We start from the raw sequence: 23,312 nt of genomic DNA, 5'->3' as shown, positions 1-23,312 counted from the left end.
GATATATTGAAGTTGGTATGTTGATTGGTATATGGAATGGTATATTTGAAGTTTTCCAGTCTGCTCCTTACAAAACACAGAGTCTGCATTGCTGAAGGTTTTTAATGATATCCTCCTGGCTAATGATGCCGGGGACTATGTGACCTTAGTTTTACTAGACTTAACTGCCTCCTTTGATATGGTGGATCACAACATTTTATTATCTTGTTTAGAGCATTGGGTGGGCATCCGTGGCACTGCTCTGGAGTGGTTTAGGTCGTAGCAGACAGAGAGAACTTTTTGTGTCAGTCTTGAACATTTCCAGTCATCCCTGTCTGTCTTACATGTGGGGTCCCACAGGTCCCCTGTAGACCTGGACCCTCTGACACAACTGCCTAAACCTATTGTCACAAACTTGAGTGTGAAAATAGATTTTAAACTGGACTGGCTGATCAGTGCAGTGGTGCAGCTTTTTTCACTTTTGGCTAAGTCTAAGCCTTTCCTGTCAAAACCACAACTTGAGACAGTAATCCACGCCTTCATTACTGAGAAAAAAAGAAGAACATATCTTGGGATTACTTGTTGCACAGCAATCCCAAGATGAAGTGAAGAAAAGTTACACATGGAAAATATTAATAGGTACTTTAATATGTTCTGTTTCTAAATGTCCAACTGAAAATGTACACAAGTATGAGGATATATTTTGAGTATTTGCTTGGTCTGAATCCCCTGTGTATATGTGCATACTTGGTATTACTCACATTATGGGGAACAGAACCTGTGACTTCATGGGGAACTGTGGGGATGTGTGAGGACCATCATGTAAATCTTTGAATTTAGAGTAACACCTTGATTTAAGGTTAGGGTGAGGTTACATATAGATTAAGTCAAGGATCATAGCAATATTGTGTAGGTTGCAGAAGATGAATGTTAGTAGAAAAAACAAACGTGTAGGTGTGTGTTGCTGGGGAGGAGATGATGGATGAGTGGTTTTGTAAAAATTCTATACATGTCGATATGTATTTGTATTTTAAAGTCTTTCAGTGCCTGCTGGCTGAAATTGGTATAACTGTGATGTACATTTTTTCAGAGTGGATTGCAGGAGGTGATCACTTTGCTTCACAGCTTCCTCGTCCTAATCACCTTCATCACCATCATCCAGCAGAAACTCACTGATCTCCTCTCTCATCTGAGACCTGCGTAACACAACACAACTTGATTCCAAATAAGATAGAACTGTGATACCTGTCCTAACTGCTTTGAGCCTTTAATGTTTTTATGGTTATGTTTATTTAAATGGCAGTAAGGAAGGGTCTATATGTTTAACTCAATTATATTTTGACAAAGCAAACAAGTTGACAGAAGATGACAGTTAACTTTGGCATCAGAAAACAACTGATGTTGATCTGGTCCGATTGTGGTACACAGAGTCTAGATATTCATACTGGGCTGACATAAATAAAAAGTACGGTATTAGAAGGTATATAGGTATAAAGGTATTAAAACATAAGATGATTTGGTTTGTAAACTGTGATGTAAAGTAGACCCTACCTGCTGTGCCTCCTCCAAGCCTCTGACAGAACGTACTGAGGGAGATGTTCCAGTGATGACTAGGCAAAACAAGCAGACTGGAGCTGATAAAGGCTAATCTATGTATACTATCTTAGCTAGAAGCATGCATATTTATACTCCTGATTTAAATTGAGTAGTTAAATGTAAATAAATATAAGCTTGCAGTTGGAATTCATGACCCACGTAAATATGTTGTCACTCACCATATCTTTGATGGTCAACTGACAGCTGTAACACAAAAAGCTCTTTACATCAGCTGTCTGTGGTCTGCTGCAATAGAACAATAGCACAGAAAATAGTCAAAATAGGTCAAAGGTAGATTCTGAAGATCATAATTTACTGATCTGGTATAAAGCAGAGGATTTTGTTTATCAGTGAATCAGGCAATTTGACCTTTTGACTATTGCTACAACACCCTCTTTAGAGTTAACACTTCAAAAACACAAAAATGATGTAAAGATAGTTTACATAAACAATGGGAATATAAAACTACAAAACTAATGACATTATTGTCAGTCCCAACTGCATTTAGTACTAATTAGCAAATGTAGTAGCATGGACATATACTGGTATGCTTTATCTAAATTAGTTGTGTGTAAGGATCTTAATAGATAACAAAATTCCAGTAGTTCTAATAATCACTGAAGAACATCTCATTATACAACATTTACAATTGAGAACTGTACCATTCTCCACCAAAGATTCCAAAAGGTGGTCAAGAACCTGAATCATGTTTAGAATTAGGTTACTTAAACACACTTGCATGTTATGAGTCCATGATAACTAGATGACAAGATATGATTCAATCAGACTAAGAGAACAAACAAGAGAATACTGACTGAGCAGATGAATAGCAAACTTCATAATTTTCTGCACTCCCACAGCCCTCTTCTCCTCCAGAGGAACAGCACTGTCCAGTGGGAGCAGCTATTTCTGACTCCAGTGGATCTTCAATATAAACAGTAAACAGATTTTATCAACTGCTGAAACACACAAGAAAATAACAGGAGATATGAGTAAATACAATCTCAGGTCCCCCAAAAACTTAACTATGGCACTGCACCAAATTTGCCAAGCAGCATTACACCCTATGAGTCAGCCTGAGACCTTGTGCAGAGAAGAGGAGCAAGTGAGACCTGCTGCAATGTCTAAAGGTCAGAGCTTCTATGAGTAAAGTAACTACCACAGCAATTTTACTCAAACTAGGTTACTTTAGTAATGAATGCAGTGTACTTGGTAATGAGCGCATTTTAGCGTTTACTGAGCTTTGATTTAAGTAAATATCAAGAGAGCTATAGCTGCAGTTGCATTTTTAAAAACTGTCTATACTGTTTTTAATTTAGGTTTGAGTCCATAGCATTTAAGAAATGGGTTTTGAGGGCAGTAGCTTTACAAGTGCACTTTCAGACAGTGCTAGGAGATCGCTTGTTTTTGTTTCATTAGCAAATATTTGCAAGTTTATTAGGTACCCCTTGATCAAACAGAGTCAATCTAATTCAACAGTCATTTAATAAATGTTCAGTTTGTTTTCAGACTGTTGATCATTTTATTGGGTGCAGTTTGTGCTGCTGTTGTAGTGTATTATCAGTGTGTTATACTGAAATCTAGAAACTCTAAACTCTAGTACAGTTTGAAGATGAGTTTTTGCTGCTATATACAGTGTTATAGATATAGGTGTTATATATACAGTAGATAGATGAAGATGCTACCTAGATTCAGTTCAAGACTTGGATTTAGTTTTAGCTTGATGTATGTAATACACTGAAACAGTGTGTAGTTTTTACTATCATCATAGAATTGCAGAGTATGGAGTTACTGTTAAATATCTATTGTGTTTATAGTTGTCACATATTAAACACAGGCTCAAACAGTGTCATGTACAATTAGAGCCTTTCATATCTTGACTTCTGTAACTCTCAGTAGTTGAACTGTTCTGTAGCTGGACAGGAAAAAGAAGAGAAGGAAAGAAAAAACAAAAGAAGACAGGCAGACTGGGGGGGTGGGAAATGAAAGAAGAAGAAGATAGTGAAGGATGAAATGAGGACATAACCATGAGACTGATTTCCACTGGACGTCATGGTATGTCTTTATTCTCTAATGTACATTTCATTCAGGAAAATAACATTATTAGCTATTGTGCATCTTCTGTTGTATATTTCTGATGTACAGTATCACCATATCGTTGCAAGAAAAAGTAATTGGCACTGTTTACGATTTTCTGGTTTAGTGCATAAATTGGTCATGAAATAACCAAATCTGATCTTCACAAAAAGTCACAAATATCAAGAATCTTATTTCTGAGCTTTCGCCATATTTTGCTTTAAAAAAGTCAAAAATTAAAATGATTTTGCTCCATATAGACATGAGTGTAGATAACATGTACAATGTACCTTGGTTTTGTCTTGGGATGATCTTAGTACTCCTCGAAGCTCCTAGAAATGTATTCTGGGAGAGCTGCTCTGAGATCAGTGTGGCCTGGAAGGCTGAAGCATTCTCTAAAAGAGGCAGACAAATGCAGAGGTGAAGAATGGAGAAGGACAAACTAGTGAAGGTTTTCATTCATGTCGGGTAAAGAATGCATCTGTCTGTTCTAGCTAAACAAAAGGTGTTCACTGCAGAAGGCATTCACAAACTGTTTGATGAACAGCTTATGTCGGCACTATTTCAAGGAAGACATGTAGTGGTTTAATGGTGAAAAACATTTTCAATCTGTTTCTACCTATTAGTTTTATTTCTGTGTATATATAAGATCTTTACAGTGTTTGTGATCCAGGTAGCTGTACACACCCTATCTCGTTCAATCTTTGGCATTAGTTGCAGGCTCTTAATGTAAGAAAACACATGGCTTATTCATGTCTATACTGCATCCTGTTGAGTGAATAAGTGAAGGGCTTTTGAGAGGATTTGCAAGGTTAGAATTGTGTTGTGAGATAGTGTGAGGACTTTGTATCAGTCTGAAGTTTCTTATTTGGTGTGATACTATGCATTGATGAAGAAATTAATGTTATGTTTACTATTTATCATTGTGAACACTAGGAATTCCTCCATTTATTGTATCTTCCTTGGAGGCTATATACATAAAAACAGTAGGCAGCTCACTGACATAACACTTGAAAAATTATTATATACATGTATATTTGTAGTGTTGTGATCATAACCTCCAGCTTCACAGTAGAAAAAAAAATATACACTTTAAGAGAGGGGCAGGTGTAAAACCAAAACAGAGGCAGAGATTAGGTTAAAGAGGCAGAAATATATGAGCCAAATACAGAAACAGAGGTTTCCCTCTGTATATCTGTGTTTGTGTGCCTGGGCTAGAGTCTCTTTGTTTTTCCAGGACAGACACACAAGAATAGAGAAAAAACAGTTTAGCTGAATTTAGCAGCTGCTGAGAAAAGGAGATCATCATCTGTTAGGCCACTAAGCAGGACCAAAGCAGCAAAGCTCAGTACAGATGTCCCTTTGTGCAGGGATTGTAGTAGCAATGCATTTTTTTAAACAGTGTGGCTCATTATAGCACAGCTAATAAACAAATTCAAACTATGAGCTTACCCAAAGCAGTTCCTACTAATGTTTACTGTAAAACAAGGTTAACTCCTTGTTAAAAAGGCATATCTGTACATGTGCGTTTCCTTATTCCTTATCCTTGAAGCAGTCGATTCCATAACACACTCACCCGGAGCTGTATCAAGGCTACACATACAGAGCAGACATCTGTCACAGCAGTCAGCAGTGGAGGAGCTTCTACATGCTGTCTGCAGCTTCTCACTGGTCCTACAGAAGACAGCAATTTTAATGACCTGTGGTTTGCAGGTAGTTTGTGTGGGTTAAAAATGTTAAGACCTTTTGACTCTTACTAATATTTAGAAACAACAGGAATTAGTACATATGTCATTACCACTGATGATTCCAGTGATTATAATGCTGTCAACCCTTTTATGTAAGTTTCCCACTGACCTATATATAGTGCTGACAGTAGAGGGGAAGTCAGTCTGCAGTTTAGTGACAAAGCTCTCTGTCAGATGTTGGATACTGGCCTTGTTTGTGGTCTGTGGGAAAGACAAACACACAGTCTGGGGAAGTATAGTAGTGTGCAAAACTCTTAGGCCACTATTATATTGTAATATAGCAATGTTGTAATCCATCCATCCATCCATCCATCCATTCATTCATTTGGCTCAGCTCTCTCTTCACAGACCGGTACGGTGACCAGACGATTGCAGACGCTGCACCAATCTGTCACAATTGATATTTTGTTCTGTTTATCAAAAAAATAGCAAGGAAAAATGTATGCAATATCTTTTTTATGCTACTGCTGATAAGATCATCAAGAATAGTTTGCTAAGTCAATATTTCAATTCTGTTCAATTCAATTCAGTTTTATTTGTATAGCGCCAAATCACAACTCAATCATCTCAAGGCACTTTACAAAAAACCCAACAATTCTCTTATGAACAAGCACTTGGCGACAGTGGAGAGGAAAAAACTCCCTTTAATGGAAGAAGAAACCTCCAGCAGAACCGGGCTCAGTTTGGGCGGCCATCTGCCTCGACCGGTTGGGGTGAGTGGATAGAGCAGAGAGAAAATATTTGGTGCATGAGGTCAGCTGGAGGCCTATGGCATTAGTTTGTTTGATGAGTGTGAAGGGGGTTTGCTAAAAAATTGACAATTTTTTTCATTTGGTGCATGAGGCAGGTTTGAGACCTACGGGTTTAGTTTAGTGCTTTTAGCTTATTTTTGTCTACTGCTGGGCAGGCTAACCAAGCCAGCAGCAATTTTCATTTTCTGTATTTCCAGCAAATGTTTGATGTCTGAGGCAGGTTTTTTTTTTTGACGTGTTAGGCTTTATTGTTTTCCCAGCAGTTGGAAACAGCAGCTGTTTTCATCCAAACAGAAGCTCCATATGGGATGGAAATTAATTTTGTTGAGATTGCTGTTAGTAGTTCTCCTGACGGCAATGCAAGTATTAATAGGATAGCGAGAAGACAGAAAGCAAATGAGGTTACATATGCCTTCAGGTATTCAAATCATTCAAGGAGAGACATGAGAAACATAACATATAAGAACAAACTAAAAATTTATGACAACATGGCCTGATCTATATAATCTATATATGGAGCTTCTATTAGGGAGGTCACATATTCTACCTGCAAAGTAATCATAATGGGGGCAACAGGGCATGAGGCTGAATTTTAAAACTTCACATTTTAACTATCAACACAATTTTTCAATCACAACAATCAATTACAATCTCAATGAAACATTTTTGCATTTAATCAGTTGATTTCTCAGTTTGAAAAAACTACCCTGGATATAACTGTGTAAAGTCCCTGTGTAAAGTCCCTTGTCAGTTTTAAGTTTATGGATGTGCATAACATAACCGTGAACAGGGTATGACTAAGAACATGTGTCTTAACTTTGATATCCATGAGGAATGTGTGCATCTTCAAGGTGTTTGGACATATTGGACCAGGGCTCAGTAAACAAAAGAAAGATGCAGACAGAGGTTAAAAAGTGTGCTCAGAACAAAATGTTTTTTGCCACAAAGCACAATCAGCTGACTTCAAATTTTAGCAGTGCTGAAGCTATAAGTCAGAATCATAAATCAGAATCAACTTGAAGAAGCAAAGGACAGACAGGCTGAGAGGGAGGTCAGTGATGTTTAAATATGTTGGCCTTAAGACAACAGTTGAAGAGGTAGATAAACAGTTGCAGGGTTTAAATGAGAAGACAAAGCTGCTGGATTCTGACATGTTGGCCTTAGAAAGAAAAATGTGAATGGAATTCCCAGCCTTAGCAGGCACAAGAGGAAGTTACCATTATGTACTCTGGTCAGTGTTGTGTTTTTCTTAGCAACCTGGAACCAGTGGAAAAAAGCACAGAAGAGTCTATTGTTTTACTCCCTCTGAAACTGTTACTCTAGCTGAGGAAGAGATTTTGCATCTTTCAGAAAAATAACAGGAACAACAAGTAGGGATTCATGTCATGACACCAAAACAGTTTGTGTGGTACAGGACTACACTATTAGACATTATAGAGAACAATAATAGGCAAATATGCTAACCTCCAAAAGTATTGGAACAGTGAGGCCAATTCCTTTATTTTTGCTGTAGACTGAAAACATTTGAGTTTGATATCAAGATATGAATATTAGACGAGATCAACATTTCAGCTTTTATTTTCAGGTATTTACAGCTGTATCTGACACACAACTTAGAAAACTACACCTTTTGTTTAAACCCATCCAACCCATATGAGCAAAAATAAAAACATGTGACTGACAGGTGTGTTTTGTTGGCCAGGTGTGTCCTATTTACACTGACTATTCAAACAATATATAGTGCTGAATGTCTATGCTCAGTTTCAGATATGGGTTTTGCCTGTGAGGACTGCATTTATAGCTAGAGGTGTAACCAACATGAAAACCACAGAGCTGTCTATGGGTGAAAAAAATGCAATTGTGAAGCTGAGAGAAGATGGAAAATCAATCAAATGTACAGGAGGACGTGAGACAGCATGATGTATGGGGACATTTCTAGCTGGAAACTTTGTAGCTGGAGTCTGTCAGTGCTGCAGGCATGATAGGAAAGAATGAAAAACACATCATAGATCATAGATGAACAAGTACGTTCAGGTATAGTAGTTGCTGGTGGCACAAGGGATTTATTCCTAATTGTGTACATGTAGGAAGAAGGCCGTCTTAATGATTATTAGATTATCATATTCGTTATAAACTTCATTTTAGCGTAATGTGTTGGTGAAACTATTGAGAAGGTTTTTTCAAGCCAGTAGTGAGCTCCTTATTGTCCCTCTTGGTGTTAGTAGATGTAGTGATCTTGAAACAGAATAATGTGTTAGTGAATTATACAGCTCAGTGCTCCTGTTACAGCGACATTATCTAAATAGCAGTGTTTTTTGTTTAAGAGGACATAATGTGATGGTGATGTAAATTAGCGTGGTATTCTTTGTGTTAAGGTCAGAGTGGTGGCATTTTCTAGTGGAGGTCAATTTAAAGTGTGTGGTATGTGTGTCATGGGGGCACAGCAAATTAATGATGGTACATCAAGGGTCAACATTTAACATAAATTCGGTGGGCATTTCACTGTGCTGTAACATTGTTTTATCACCAATGAAATGTAGTTTGGGTAGAGAACAAATCACCCTAAATATCAGTAGAATACTTATAAGCTCAGCGCACATTAAACTCCAATATCTCAGTGATCTAATGATAATTCTATTCATTTGTACACGAAAAGACACGCAATTCAATTCAAGAAAATAACGTATTATCTAATTCAGCGCAAACAAATTTTTGGCAGCATGTGCAATCACCATAAAAACTGAAAACATCTTTGGCTTAACAATTTTTATTAAAATAAAATTTTGTTGAGTTCTTAGATGATGTCTTAGAATGCAACATGTGTCCATGTAATGTAATCCGGCTTGTAATTTTAAAATGATTTTACATTGACCTAATTTGGTATGGTGTTTTATGCTTATGGTTATAACAATAATATAAAATTGGTTTATAATTTTTTTTAGAGATTTTAATGAATATTAAAATATATATACAGCACAATATAGGATTATTACACAAGAAGTACTTTAACCAAAAGAAAAAGAAAGCCTTGCACACGCAGCCAACATGCTGTCAGTCCTGTGCAGCAGAGATAATCTCCCGCTCAGAGGACTGTAGTGCAGGAAGAAAATGGCAGATGCTGGATTTTCATGGTGTATTTTATTTGAAATTTCAAAGCTAGTGATAAAATACTTTGGCATCAGTCTAAAGTACATTAAAGATACTTTATTTTTGGGTATCAGTGTTGAGCACCATGTAGGAAATACAAAAAAATAAGTTCCAAAAACAGTGGTTTTACTTCTGGTTCAGAAAACTGATTACACAGAAGTTGAGAGCAAAAGAACAAAATTTTAAATCTGTTTTGAAACGAAAACATCCACTATCTGGTGAGGAACTTTTTTTTTTTTTTTTTACATTTATCACAGGAATAATACATGCCAGCAAAATACTTATGTATGTTCTTTGAAAAAGTGGGAAAACAGGTTTGACTTCACACATTTTTCATCACATTTCATCATATATGTTAGTAGTTAACTACAAAGGCCATTCCTGACTAAGCTTCTTTATACTCTGGAAGGCTCAACTTTGCATCCAGATGAAGCTGCCAGACCCTAAGCCAGGTCCATGCTAGCTTTATTCCAGGCTCTTTAACTGATTTCCCTGTCAGTTTGGTCTTGGTAATGCAAAATTATGATTTTATGCCTGTAAAATTCTGTAATCATTGGCATTTTGCTGAGAATTGAATGGCATGATGGAGTCTTGGTCTTACATATTAGGCAGGATTCAAAGATTTAAACTTGATGTATATATGGTGCTCTACAAAAAACTATGATTAAGACCTAACACTGAATTAATCATAACCAAAAACAGCTCAAATAAGCACTAAATTACTAAGTGTTCACATGCCTTGAATTTTACCTGGGAAAACACAGGTGCAGTAAATTTGATCTTGGCTGCCCAAAGAAGTTCAATATGTGATAAATATACTTTCTTTTTTTCTGCCTTTTTTTTTTTTTTATTTTTTTAACTGTGTACATATTTCCTACATTTCCCAATTAAATTCTAATAAAGAGACAGAAATAAACATACATGGTCACCATGGTATTGCTAAAACAACAAATCTAATGGTGCCCTAAATATTTTGCACAGTATTGTACATGCATTAAGAGGGACAGGTTTATGTCTACATCATAACACAGGCTAAACAGGTTTTAATAAATCAGCAATACCATCAGAAAACCCAGTGGTGCCACTAAACTCTAAAATTTCAGTTGTTCAGAGATGACTTTCAAAATATCAGGCTGGGAGGAAAAGTGAAAATTTAGCACAACTCTAACACAACTGGGCCTGTCTCAAAGATGATCATAAAGTTGTCTAGATGATTCATAGATAGACATGGCTTATAGATTCACAGCCCCTTTTGAACTTACAATCCTTTGCATCAATGTCAATTTTACATGTTAGATTAATGACCTATTAATGATCCAAGACACTATAAGACATAACAGCATTCTGACTGTCAAAGACGAAACAATTTCTACACAAAGAACAAGGATTGGTGTTCATCTGGCAACACCAAAACCATAGTCAATAAACTCCAGCAGCATCTCTACTTTCTGAAAAGGCAGAGCAAAGCCCACTTCCTTCCACCTGTCCTCACCACTTTCAACATAGGGACTATAGAGAGTATCCTGAGCAGCTGCATCACTGCCTGGTTTGGGAACTGCACCATCACGGATCACAAGACCCTACAGTGTATAGTGAGGACAGCACAGAAGATCATTGGTGTCCGTCTGCCCTCGATATTTACACAACATGCTCTATCTGCAAAACTACAAGCAATGTGGATGACACATACAGTGGTGTGAAAAAGTACTGGCCCCCTTCCTGATTTCTTATTTTTTTTGCATGTTTGTCGCACTTTAATGTTTCAGATCATCAAACAAATTTAAATATTAGTCAAAGATAACAAGTAAACACATCATGCAGTTTTTAAAATGAAGGTTTTTATTATTAAGGAAAAACAACATCTAAAACTACATAGCCCTGTGTGAAAAAGTGTTAAAACATAACTGTGGTTTATCACACCTGAGTTCAATTCCTCTAGCCACACCCTTGATTACTGCCACACCTGTTTGCAATCAAGAAATCACTTAAATAGGACCTGCCTGACAAAGTGAAGGGCAGCTGCCTCAATCCTACTCTCTACCAAATTGATCATGTTGTATGGTAAAGTTCACATATCTGTACCTTAGAGCACTTATCACAAAGGCTGGAAAGAATATGGTGTTCCACAAACTTCAAAGAATTTTATCTAGCCTGGAAAAACAGTCTATTAACATATAAAAAAGCTCTCCTGTAAAGCCATCATATTCATCACTAATAGAGGAAAATAAGAACGCAGTGTTGTGAAGGTGAGTATGGGATTATAAGTGCTGCTTCAAGTCTTTCATATTAAGTAGCCTACTAGGTTAATATTTTCTTCTACTTTAAATAATATTTTATGTAAGCTTAATATTACGTAGGCTGGAGCTAAATAATATTTTGTTTAGCTTTCTATTCAAAATTTATTGTGTTGCTAATGTTTCACATGCAACAGATGTCCATGTTGAACCTTCCACACGCCACAAGTTAGTTATGGAGTTCCACGAGGCTCTGTGCTAGGACTGATTCTGTTCACCCTGTACATGCTTCCTTTAGGCTATGTTATTAGGAAGCACTCTATTAACTACCACTGCGATGCAGATGACACTCAGCTGTATGTATCTATGGAACCTGTTAACACAAACCAGTTAACCAGACTTTAAGGGTACCTAACTGACATAAAGGCCTGGATGACCAGTAACTTTCTACTTTTAAATTCAGAGAAAACAGAAGTTATTGTATTTGGACTTATAATAACTTTTCTAAAATTATAGCTGCTTTAGATAGCATAGCCCTGGCCTCCAGCACTACTGTGAGAAACCTTGGAGTTATTTTTGACCAGGACATGTCCTTTAACTCACACATAAAACAAATCTCTAGAACTGGCTTCTTTCACCTGCGCAACATTTCCAAAATTAGGAACATCCTGTCTCAAAATGATGCAGAAAATCTAGTCCATGCATTTGTTACCTCAAGGCTAGATTACTGTAACTCATTACTGGTGACCTGTTCAAGATGTGCCCCTGCCTTTCACCCGAAGAGAGCTGGGATAGGCTCAAGCAGAACCCATGACCCTGGTTAGGAATAAGCGGGTCTAGATAAGGGAATGGATGGATATTAACTCTTTCGTCCCTGTTAGGACCCTGTAGAAATGATCACTCAGTTTTTCCAGTGATCTGGATCAGTGAAGGAAAACAGGTCTAAAGACACAATCCCTACCACTTGTTCCTGGTATCCAGGATTGCAGGCTCCAGGATAGCTGGAGCTGATCCCAGCTGACATTTCAAAGAGGTGGCGTACACCCTAGACAGATCACTAGTCACAATAACGTTAACTCCTATTCAAGCAATTCGGGCAATTTAAAGTCAGCAATAACCTAACCTGCATGTCTTTGGACGTTGGAAAGGAGGCAAGAGTACCTGAAGACAAAACAGGCAGACATGGGTAGAACCCAAAGACAGAATAGTTGCATAAGCCACTAATCTTGCTTCATGATACAGGTCTCTGGATCAATGTTTAATAATAATAGAACATTTTATTTATAAAGCACTTTACATTTTAAGAAAAATCTCAAAGTGCAACAAAAGAGTTTAGTAAATGTTTATTGCTGCCTCAAAAAAGGTTACTAAGGGTGTAGTCACACTAGGAACAGTAGCTTTGTACCGTGCCCAAGAACGAATGCTCCCCCTCCCCACTCCTCTGCTGTCATGAATTCACACTGTACAATCCAGGCCAGAGCACACTCATATCACCATGATGGAAACCTGAAGAATGCTCTGACTCAGGACACACTGCTGTTGTTCTGTCTCCAGGCTAGGTTAGTGATCGGACTGTGTATATAAAGTCCAGCTGCTGGGCATGCATACAGCACTCATACAAGTCAAAAGAGCTGAATTTTGGGGGTCAAATGTGCCTAGGTACAGTATGGATTGCCTAGTGTGAGTACACTAATTTAAACTTGATTCATGAAGTGTTTAAGAAGTGCATCTTCCAATGAAAGATATGTTTGGTATGTGTTTGCTTTATTGAAACATGTTAAATGTCAAAATGTTACTATTGACTACTACTGACAGTTGTAAAAAGCATTATATGTGTTTTAATAATGTTGTGCTTATGACTTATTGATCCAAGGACTCAGAATCTTTCCAACTTCACCAAGATCACCCAATCGGTGTGCAGGATGTGCAGCTCTGCACAATATGTAGTTAACATTTGAGACTGTCTGCACAGGACTGTCTACAACCATACAGAACATATACTTATCTATAAACCACTTCGCTATGTACATAAGTCTAAATTAGCTGCAACTTGACATGTGTACTGCTACTGTCACATCTACTGCGGTAGTTTGAGCTTACCTTAGTGTCCAGGCCTGGTATGAATACAGAAGGCACGCTGAAAATATGGTTATAGTAAGCTATTTCTTTGGTGGAGAAGTCCCTCATTGGCCTCACTGATATTATGTCACCATACCTGGAATCTGAGAAACCCTGTTAAAACAAAGTTTTACACTTCATACATCAAATATTATTTGAACAACGATAAAGAAAGTGAAAACCATAAATGCAGGACAATGAACGAAGGAATGAATATGAATGTGTAAATATGTCTGTTTTACAGTAAGTAAAATGTTATATGTTTATACATATACCCCCACATACATACCGTGTCCTGAGCCAGTTGTGCTCCTCTGCCCAGTGATACACTGGTCAGCAGTTTCACAGCCAGCCTGGTGCAGTTGTCTCCCAGCATCAGCTTACTATAGCCTTTAGTACGAGCTGTGTCCACCAGCAGATGTTGCCTGTAAAGAGAACATACCTGGTGTTTTCAGAGGGAACAGATATACTTATTGTGCTTTACCACATCCTAATCCTCACTGTTAAGCAGAATGCCAAACATACAGCATACTATGTTTTCCCTCTCTATATCCCTGTTTCTTTCTCCTTATATCTTGACCTTCTTTTGTATGTGAGTACTGTATATTGACCATGTCTTTTTATTTCAGGAAGGAGCAAATAATTCTTGCATGAGAAAAAAAAAAACACAACACTGGGGTAAAGGCCATTAAACATGCATGAACTTCCATTAAATACAAAATAGGAGCAAATGTTCAAATGTTTTATCATATATGAGTAAACACTCAAGGAAAGTGTGGTGTATTATTCCTGATCAACATCTCCTTAAACATGACTAATAAAATAGAGATTCAACATCAAGACAGATGAGAGTCAGGTACTGTTGAAGCAGTGATACTGAGACGATGCTCTTCTCTGTCTAACCTTAATGTGTTCAGCAGGTCTTGTCTGGCTGTCAGTGTCTTAACTGAGACAATAAGCTGCTGCAGGAATTGAGTATGTGACTCCTGAACCTCAGGTATTGATGTTTCCTCCTGGTCCAGTGGTGTTGAACAGCTGCTGCTGTCAATGTGAATGAAGTCATTTACAGCTGATTTGTAGGCACTAGCTGGGTGCTCTGAGGGTGCTGTGGCTGTGGCCACAACAGAACTGGGAAGATCCAGAACCTGGAAAGTCAAGAGGCACAAACATTGAAATTACAAAATTTTGAGCAAATACTGTAACAGACTGCTGAGGTTCAGGACACCACTCCTACATCCTCACCGACCTTTTCCAGAGGCACAAAGTAGAAAGGGAATCCAGTAGCTTTAAACACAGTCTGTAGCTCTGCCAAAGCCTTTTGACGCTCCTCCATAGAGTGGCCTACTGCACCACCCTCTGGGAACAACCACACACAGAATCACTTTAAGATCATCTGGTCAGAATCATTTAAGAAATGACAAAAGCCATGAAAATGATTGCACTCAGTAATACTCCGGAACATACCATCAATGTGGACAATGCCAGGTAAGAATCTCAACTTCCTGTGAGCAGTCTGACTTAAACCCTGGGAAAAACCAAAATTTTTCAAATACATTAATAATTCTCTTTTCTAATTCTTGTTGTACCTAAAGAGTTATTAGAATTTCAATTCAGATTGTGAATATTCACTTGAATTTTAAGTTGCATTTTATCATCTATTTTTATAATCTATTATAATCTTGTCATGTTATGATACAAAGGCCAGGATTGTTTGTTAGTAAAAAAATTATGCATGTTTCTACATAAAGAAAGTCAATGGCTTCTGGGTTCAATGACATCATAAATACTGATGTCCAGGTACCTATATAGCTACCAACATTCAACAATTTCTTGGTAACAGGTAAAAAGTATCATATGAAAATTATAAAGAGTTGGACGGTTCAGGAAAGACATTAAATTCATGTAGTTATAACATGCTCACTGACTTCACAAGTTCTGACTCATACGCTGACTATGAGCAAGATCATTTTATCATTTATTAGATAATTTCATGCAATGCAAACAATTTTGAAAGAATTTAGAAAGATTTGTCTTTAAATGAAAATTATTAATGTTTCTACATACAACAGGTCACTGGCTCCACTAACTCCCTGTTGACATTTCAGTGTTGAATGATATTGTCCTGCATCATGGATATATTTGGAAATTAGAATTTTTACAGCCTTTTTAAATTTTAACTTATTTTACTTGTTAAATTTATTAAATTTTTTTTTACATTTCGCAACCCACAAATATCTGACAAACTGACCTCACCGTCCTTAAAGCAAACAGATAAAAATTACAGCTTTACATTTGGTTTTAGTGAACTGCTTTCAACTTGGCATAGTTGTGTTAGCATGGACACAATTTTCAATTACACAGAAGTGAAAGTATACACTACCAGAGCCAAGTAAGCCAGAAATACATGGATTACTCTGGTTTCTATTTTCTTCTCATGTGACACCACAAGTTATCAAAACACTGGGATTATTTATTTTATAGTAACACTGTATCAAACAAGTTTTCATGGTGACTACAGAAGGTCAGATAGATAAAGAGACAAACGGATAAACCTCCTGGACTTGACTGAGCATTGAGCACGAAGAAGGTCCTCCAGATACAGCCAATAGCACCTACAACCAAAGAAGAGACTTGCAGTTAGGGAGTTATTGCAAATATATAAGTTAAGCTCAATATTATATGTGTATCTATATATATCATGCATTCAGTATTAAGTATTCAGACAGTGTTCACTGTTTTCAATTTTGTTTGTATAAAAGAAAAAAATGAAATACCACATTTACATAAGTATTCAGAGCTTTTACTCAGTATCTAGTAAAAGTTCCTTTGGTAGCAATTACAGCCTCGAGTCTTTTTGGGTATGACGCAACAAGCTTTGCACACCTGGGTGCCAATCTTCTTTGCAATTCCTCTTTAGCTCGGTCAGGTTGATGGAGACCATAGGTGGACAGCCTTTTTCAGGTCTGTCAAGAGCTGTTCAACAGGGCTCAAGTCAGGGATCTGACTGGGCCACTATAGGACATTGACCAAGTTATCCCTAAGCTGTGTTGTCTTGGCGGTGTGCTTAGTTATTGGAAAGTGAACATTCAGGCCAATCTGAGGTCCTGAGCGCTGGGGAACAGGTTTTCATTGAGGATAACAATAATAAAAACATTTATATATAGGCGCCTTTCTGAAAGAAAGACACCATACAACAAGTGCAAAATAAACAATAAAACCATTAAAATTATACAAGATGAGTTGATATTTCTGAGCTCAGGTGGTAGTGAGTTCCAGAGCCAGGGAGTACAGTGGCTGAAAGCTCTGTTCCCCATGGTGGTGAAATAAACCGAGGGGACAGTCAAGTGGATGAAGGAGCATGATCTGAGAGTACAACAGGGAGTGGCAACATGAAGGAGGTCAGATAGATATGGAGGGACAAGGTTATGAATGGGGTAGAGTGTTAACAGAAGGATTTTTAATTCAATATGGATGTCTCTGTACTTTGCTCCATGCAGCTTTCCCTTAACCCTGACCAGTCTCCCAGTACCTGCTGCTGAAAAACACCCCCACAGCACAATGCTGCCACCACCATGCTTCACTGTTGGGATGGTATTGGGCAGCTGATGAAAGGTACCAGGTTTCCAACAGACATAACCTTTAGAATTTAGGCCACACAATTCAATCTTTGTTTCATCAGGCCAGAAAATATTGTTCCTCACAGTCTGCTTTTTTTTTTGCAAACTTTCATGTGTTTTGCACTGGAGAGAGGCTTCCGTCTAGTCAATCTGCCGTAAAACCCAGATGGGTATAGGGTGGCACTGTAGGTTCTCCTTCTCTCATTACTACCTGGATGTCCCAGTATCTCCATAAAATCCCTTCATGATCAAGCTCCTTCATACCTTAAAGACCTCATAGTACCCTACCCCTACCCCTACCCCACCCCACCCCACCCCAAAACAGTCCTGTCTCTGAGCTCCATAGGCAGTTCCTTTGACCTCATGGCTTGGCTTTTGCTCTGATATGCATTGCCAGCGGTGACGCATTCTATAGAGAGGTGTGTGCCTGTCCAAATCATGTCCAATCAATTTAATTTACCACAGGTGGACTCCAATCAAGGTGTAGAAACATCTCAGCAACAATCAAGCAAAATGGGTGGTTCCTGAGCTAATTTTCAAATGATTTAAGGGTCTGAATACTTATGTTAATGTGATATTTCAGCTTTTCCTTTTTAAGAAATTTACAGAAATTGTAGATTGAGAGAAAAAAAAATAATTTTAAACAATCAGGCTGCAACATACATACATTATGTAAATCAGTCTCTAAAATACATAAAAAATATGAACTGCAGTCAGTGAATGTTGTTAAACTGCGTGAGGAGAGAATCATGAGTTACAAATAAACTGCTTACCTTTTCACCGGGAAAAATTATCCTGTTTTTGCCCAGCATGGCTCTGAACTTGTGAATGAAGTATTCCTTGAAACAGCCCCTGAAAGACATGTAAGTAACAAAGTCAGTAAACTCTCCAAACATTATCAGATTGAAGACCATGAGCTGGTCCTAAACTCAAAAAACATTGAAGTTTCCTGTGATCCCAACCACACCACAAAGCTTCCCTGTCTTGACCCAGGGTCACCAGTCATCAGATCTGGAGGATCCCTGGCCCAGTGCTAAACGTGTAACACGGAAGTGTTCTACACCTCCTGCTTCTGAGCCCTGGATAGTTGTTTGCAGTGAGAAGATTCTCTTTCATCTGGGTCTATCCAGCACAGAAGGTGGTACAATGTTTTGGAGAAGCTGGGGCAACAAATGTCCACTGCTGACCTAGAAGAATTGGCCAGTTCAGAGCAACTGCCCACGCAAACAACTAGTGCCCCTAGACTCTGGTCCCCATGAATTGCACCAGCCCTCCACATCGAAGTCTGAAGATTCTCAGTCGTACATATGAAGTACATATGATGTTTAGAGTAGTGACATGTTTCGACCTAAAAACTAAAAGTCGAGTTGCCATGATTCAACCTCTGGACTCCACATCTAAGGTAAGTCAACCCCATGTGAGTTCACAATTTTGGTTACAGGTTATTAAAAGGAATTTTCTTTTTATTAAGCTTTTATTAAGCATCAAAGAGTGCAACAAAGCGGACAATGTCACTGAGCTAACTCCTTGCTAATGGATCTATGGTGACTGAGGTTTTCTGTCAACATCAGTACAGTACCAAACAGTCAGAACTATCAAAAACCAACTCTGTACAAATGGTCAGAACACTTAAAAGATGTGTTAGTGACATTAACATCTATGATCCTATTTCCTCATGTGGTTGCAGCAACTTTTCCCAGACAATTACGAATTCTTATCAGTCCAACTACTACTGACATCCTCTAGGGTCCTACCACTGATGTAATTGGTTCTCTTTCCTTTTCTGTTGTTGCTGATGTGAAGCCAGGACCCCTCCAACAATCCAATAAATTCTTTCCATCAACACTGACATAAGAACTTTTGGCTTTATCATAAATGCCACCTCCACTTCCCAGCATATCTGTGTGAAAAAATAACTGATTATACTCCCACCAGTACAATCACACCCAACTTAAAGCCACACATGTTTATATACTACACACAGTGCATTCAGAAAGGATTCAGACACCCTTCACTTTGTTCAATTTTGTTATAGTTCAGCCCATTGGTGGACAGCTATTTTCAGGTCTCTAAAGAGATGTTCCCCATGGTTCAAGTCAGAGCTTTGGCTGAGCCACTCTAGGACATTCACAGAGTTGCCCCTAAGTCACTCCTGTGTTGTCTTTGTTGTGTGCTTAGGGTCCCTGTCATGTTGGAAGGCAAAGGCAAAGACAAATTTATTTGTATAGCACCTTTCATGCACTACACAATTGAAAGTGCTTGGAAGATGAACATTCGGACCAATCTGAGGTCTTGAGTGTTGGGGAACAGGTTTCTGGTGAGAACAGGTATCTCTGTGCTTTGCTTCAAACAGTTCAATCTTGGTTTTATCAGACCAGAGGATCTTGTTCTTCATAGTCTGAGTGTCCCTCAGAAGCTTTTTTTGCAAACTCCTAGCAGGCTTTCGAAGTGTTTTGCCCTGAGGAGAGGCTTCTCTGCCATAAAGCCCACATCAGGGGAGGGCTGCAGTGATGGCTGTCCTTCTGGAACTTTGTCCCATCTCCACACAGAATCTCTAGAGCTCAGTCAGAGTGACCATCAGATTCTTGGTCACTTCTCTTACTAAGGCCCTTCTCCCCCGATGGCTCAGTTAGGCCAGGTGACCATATCTTGGAAGAGCCCTGGTTGTGCCAAACTTCTTCCATTTGAGTATTATGGAGGCAACCATGCTCCTGGAACCTTCAGTGCAGCAGAATTTTTTTGTAGCCTTCCCCTACTCTGTGCCTATCAACAATCCTGTCTCTGAGCTCCGTTGGCAGTTACTTTGACCTCATGGCTTGGTTTTTGCTCTGATATGAAAAAGAGCGAAGGGGGTCTGAATACTTTATGAATGGACTGTATATATAAGTTGATTGTGCAATGATGGCCCTGCGATGGACTGGTGACCTGTCCAGGGTGTACCCCTGGCTTTTATGTTTAGCTACTCATCCTTGTTTTTTGAATGCAAAAATTTTTTGTTAGTAAACAGTTCACGGCAACGTTACTCTTTTTATTTGTGTGTGTGTGTGTTTATTTTATTGGCCCTTTATTGATTGTTGGACTAACTTATTGACCAGAACTGTAATTATGTTGCATCAGGGAGAACCTTGATTGTAGCAGTTCACCTCTGAGGATTGTACAGGCCCATTTACGTTTAAACTCAAGTCAAGTTTAAAGACCTCATTATATATTATATAATTTTTTATTATACTTTTTTAGTCTGCTTGTAGTCTCTCTCAGCTTTTTGCCAGATTTCATGTTCTGTCAATACTTTAAAGTACTAAAATATCACACACCCTGGAAGTGGATCAAAATCAGCCTCAGGACAACAGCTGACTTGAACTGCTGTCAGAAATGCCTCTAAGGTGCTCCCTCACAGAAAGAAGTTTATTCATCTGTGCTATTAGTGTACTTCTTTTAAACATAACATAGGATAGTATAGTTTTAGTTTACTTTGTATGTACTTGTCAGAGATATACTATACAAAATTATACCCAAGTATATTTGGCTTATGAATGCAGAATAGAGCAGTAGCACAACAGCAAATTGATAAAAACGTACAAGTACAGGCAACAGTTAGTTAATGTGGACAGTACTATACAATATATACTAGCTACCATCACTGCTCAGTCTTAAAAAAAGTACAAATTCTTAAGTTGGACAGACATTCAAAGATTAGCTCTTGTAGACTATATTAGCTGAAGAAGCACCTTTGAGTGTGTCACCAGAGGATCTGAGAGAGGAGACTGTGTGATACCTCTGTGCAAATCCACTTTCAGTCAGTCTACCTGGTCTTGGAGAGGCTCCAGAGAGTGGAACTCAATTCCAGATGATATCAAACAATTAACAAATTACAAGGCTTTTACCAAACAACAAAAAAAATGGATTATCAACACATGTATGTTGCAACACTAAATATGTGCATGTGTATGTTATTGTATACTATGTGTCTTTTTATGCGAGGTTATCTGTATATTTTACTGATGTTTTTATTGTTCCTAACTGTTGTCCTTATGTAGTTGTGGAGTTAGTGTTTTGTTTGCCATGTTGGTAGTAACTGTTATGTTTGGTGTTTGTGGCTGTATGCCTTGTTTGTATTCCTGTTTTTTAACATCAAGGCAAGGGGACTACAGATGAAAAAATAGCCTTTTGGATAATTCTAGTACTCACTAGTACTCAATTTTTCACAATACATCATACATTAGTATGTACATTACTGAGTACAATACACTTTAGTTGAACAGAATCAATTTTCTGCAAACAAAAGCAGAATAATTTAAAATGTACTAAAAACACAACAGCAATGCACTTAATACCTAGCACTTTGGGCTACTTGCAGCTATTAAAGTCAGACTTCAAAACTCACTGTGTTCAGTCATCACCAATTCTCAAACTGTAATGTAACCATGCCCAACAGTCGTACAGTATATAGCAGTAGTTAAACCAGTGCTGAATGCTGCACATCTTACCTGCAGTAAGTATCTCCCACTCTGATGACCACAGCTGCACTTGCCTCCTTGCATTTGATACATTTCTTGGAAACACTATTAAGTGGAGAAACAACAGTTGTCTTAAAATTCCACAAGCATGTATTCATATTTTTATGACACATTTATCTGTTAACATTTATACTAGAAAAATGTCTAAATATACTGTTGAGGTTACAACACAACCACAGTAATGGTAAGTGTCTTGTTTTCAAATGATCATATTGTCATTTTTCATGATTTCTTCAAACTGAACCATTAACTTAACGTTACACGACAGAATCACTAAAGACCTACTTGAGCATTTCTGCGGGATCCAGGTCATCGTGGTAGTTTTCATCCACCTGGCACATTGGAAAGCTGGCTGACAAACCAATACGGTGGTCTGCTACTAAATCCAATCGCTGCTTTTAGTAACCCTGGAAACAGGTCTGTCAGCAAAACGAACAGTATTTCTAACTTTGAACTTAAAAAAAATATCACTGTACTTTCCACCAACACCAGGTCTCTCTAATTCAAAGAAACGTCAAGATCATCTTGATACATAGATACAACCTCCTGTTTCTCTAAATATTACTGACGACTATAATCCTGTTGACTATTTTACTATTCCTTACCAACTAACGTGCTCCAATCCCGTGTCTCTTACTGATGACGTAGAGGAGCTGCTTCTTCTTCTGCATTCAACGTTAAAGGTGGCATTACTGCCACCTACGAGATTCTTGAGTACTGTCCTACAAAAAAACAACTATAATATATGCAAGGGATTTCCTCTATCCCTTGCTTTCTACATTTTTTTTACATTTTCATTTAATGTTTCTCTTGCTAAACTACTGCATACTTTTGATACTGCCATAAAACGTAATCTACCAACTCTTCAATCTGACGATGCTGACATAGTCCATTTGGATGTTTACCTAGGAACTTCAAAGTTTTATTTAGACCATTAGTGTCATTAGTCCAGTAAGTCACCTCAGTCTCTAGTATTCCCTTTTGTTGATCTTATCTTTTCTACTTCCCTCTGAATTGCATATAGATGTCTTCCCATCTTCCCTTTATCCCACTTGAGTTGCCATTCTTTAATAAAGTGTTTCCATATAATTTCTTTTGATCTACTTTACTGAATAAATTTCCATAATGTCCTTCCTGATTAATCAATTTTTTAGCTATTTTTTAATTCTGGAATTGTAACTGAATAACCTGTTTTTCCTGAACCTGGCTCTTTAGACTTCTCTATATAGACTACTATATAGGTATTTTAAATTGTATGTTTTCTGTATATCACTAATGTTGATGTCAATGTCTTACCTATACCCAAAAAATGAATATACACAGAAACATCCCGAAATAACCATGGAGGTGTTACAAAGATACTGTGGAGCTGTTATGATGGGGGAATTATGTTTTCTACTTTTATTTTGGTTTCTGATTTCCTGTGTTACGAATCTTAGTGATAGGTAACTTTATGTCTTGTTATTTACAGATTTCCCTTGCGTTTCAATAGCCTTTTGTTTCCCCTGTATAAAAACTTCCCAACCTC

The 23,312-nt window shown here is 37.9% G+C and overlaps 1 protein-coding gene across 3 annotated transcripts; it reads right to left on the bottom strand.

The window, feature by feature from the left end:
- Positions 1 to 605: 605 nt before the first annotated feature.
- ctu2 (cytosolic thiouridylase subunit 2 homolog (S. pombe)) lies at positions 606 to 22,428 on the bottom strand. Of its 3 annotated transcripts, none has more exons than XM_026309264.1 (17): positions 22,390 to 22,428; positions 22,070 to 22,203; positions 21,755 to 21,829; positions 18,041 to 18,119; positions 16,203 to 16,262; positions 15,115 to 15,175; positions 14,897 to 15,006; positions 14,554 to 14,795; positions 13,940 to 14,075; positions 13,633 to 13,764; positions 5,509 to 5,600; positions 5,228 to 5,325; positions 3,942 to 4,046; positions 2,391 to 2,499; positions 1,755 to 1,821; positions 1,531 to 1,589; positions 606 to 1,175 (listed from the first exon to the last, which is right to left on the bottom strand). In XM_026309264.1, the coding sequence occupies exons 2-17, from the start codon at positions 22,123 to 22,125 to the stop codon at positions 1,115 to 1,117; spliced, it is 1,542 nt and encodes a 513-aa protein (XP_026165049.1). In that variant the 5' UTR covers positions 22,126 to 22,203; positions 22,390 to 22,428; the 3' UTR covers positions 606 to 1,114. The 3 variants fall into 3 exon arrangements, with proteins under 3 accessions (XP_026165049.1, XP_026165050.1, XP_026165051.1); XM_026309265.1 differs by having other exon boundaries at positions 22,070 to 22,191; positions 22,390 to 22,423; XM_026309266.1 differs by having other exon boundaries at positions 1,755 to 1,818; positions 22,070 to 22,417.
- Positions 22,429 to 23,312: the final 884 nt, after the last annotated feature.

This window comes from Mastacembelus armatus, chromosome 15, assembly GCF_900324485.2.
Source record: "Mastacembelus armatus chromosome 15, fMasArm1.2, whole genome shotgun sequence".
NCBI classification, from domain to species: domain Eukaryota; kingdom Metazoa; phylum Chordata; class Actinopteri; order Synbranchiformes; family Mastacembelidae; genus Mastacembelus; species Mastacembelus armatus.
The sequence above is the reverse complement of the archived record's forward strand: the minus strand, read 5'-3'. Positions and strand labels throughout refer to the sequence as shown.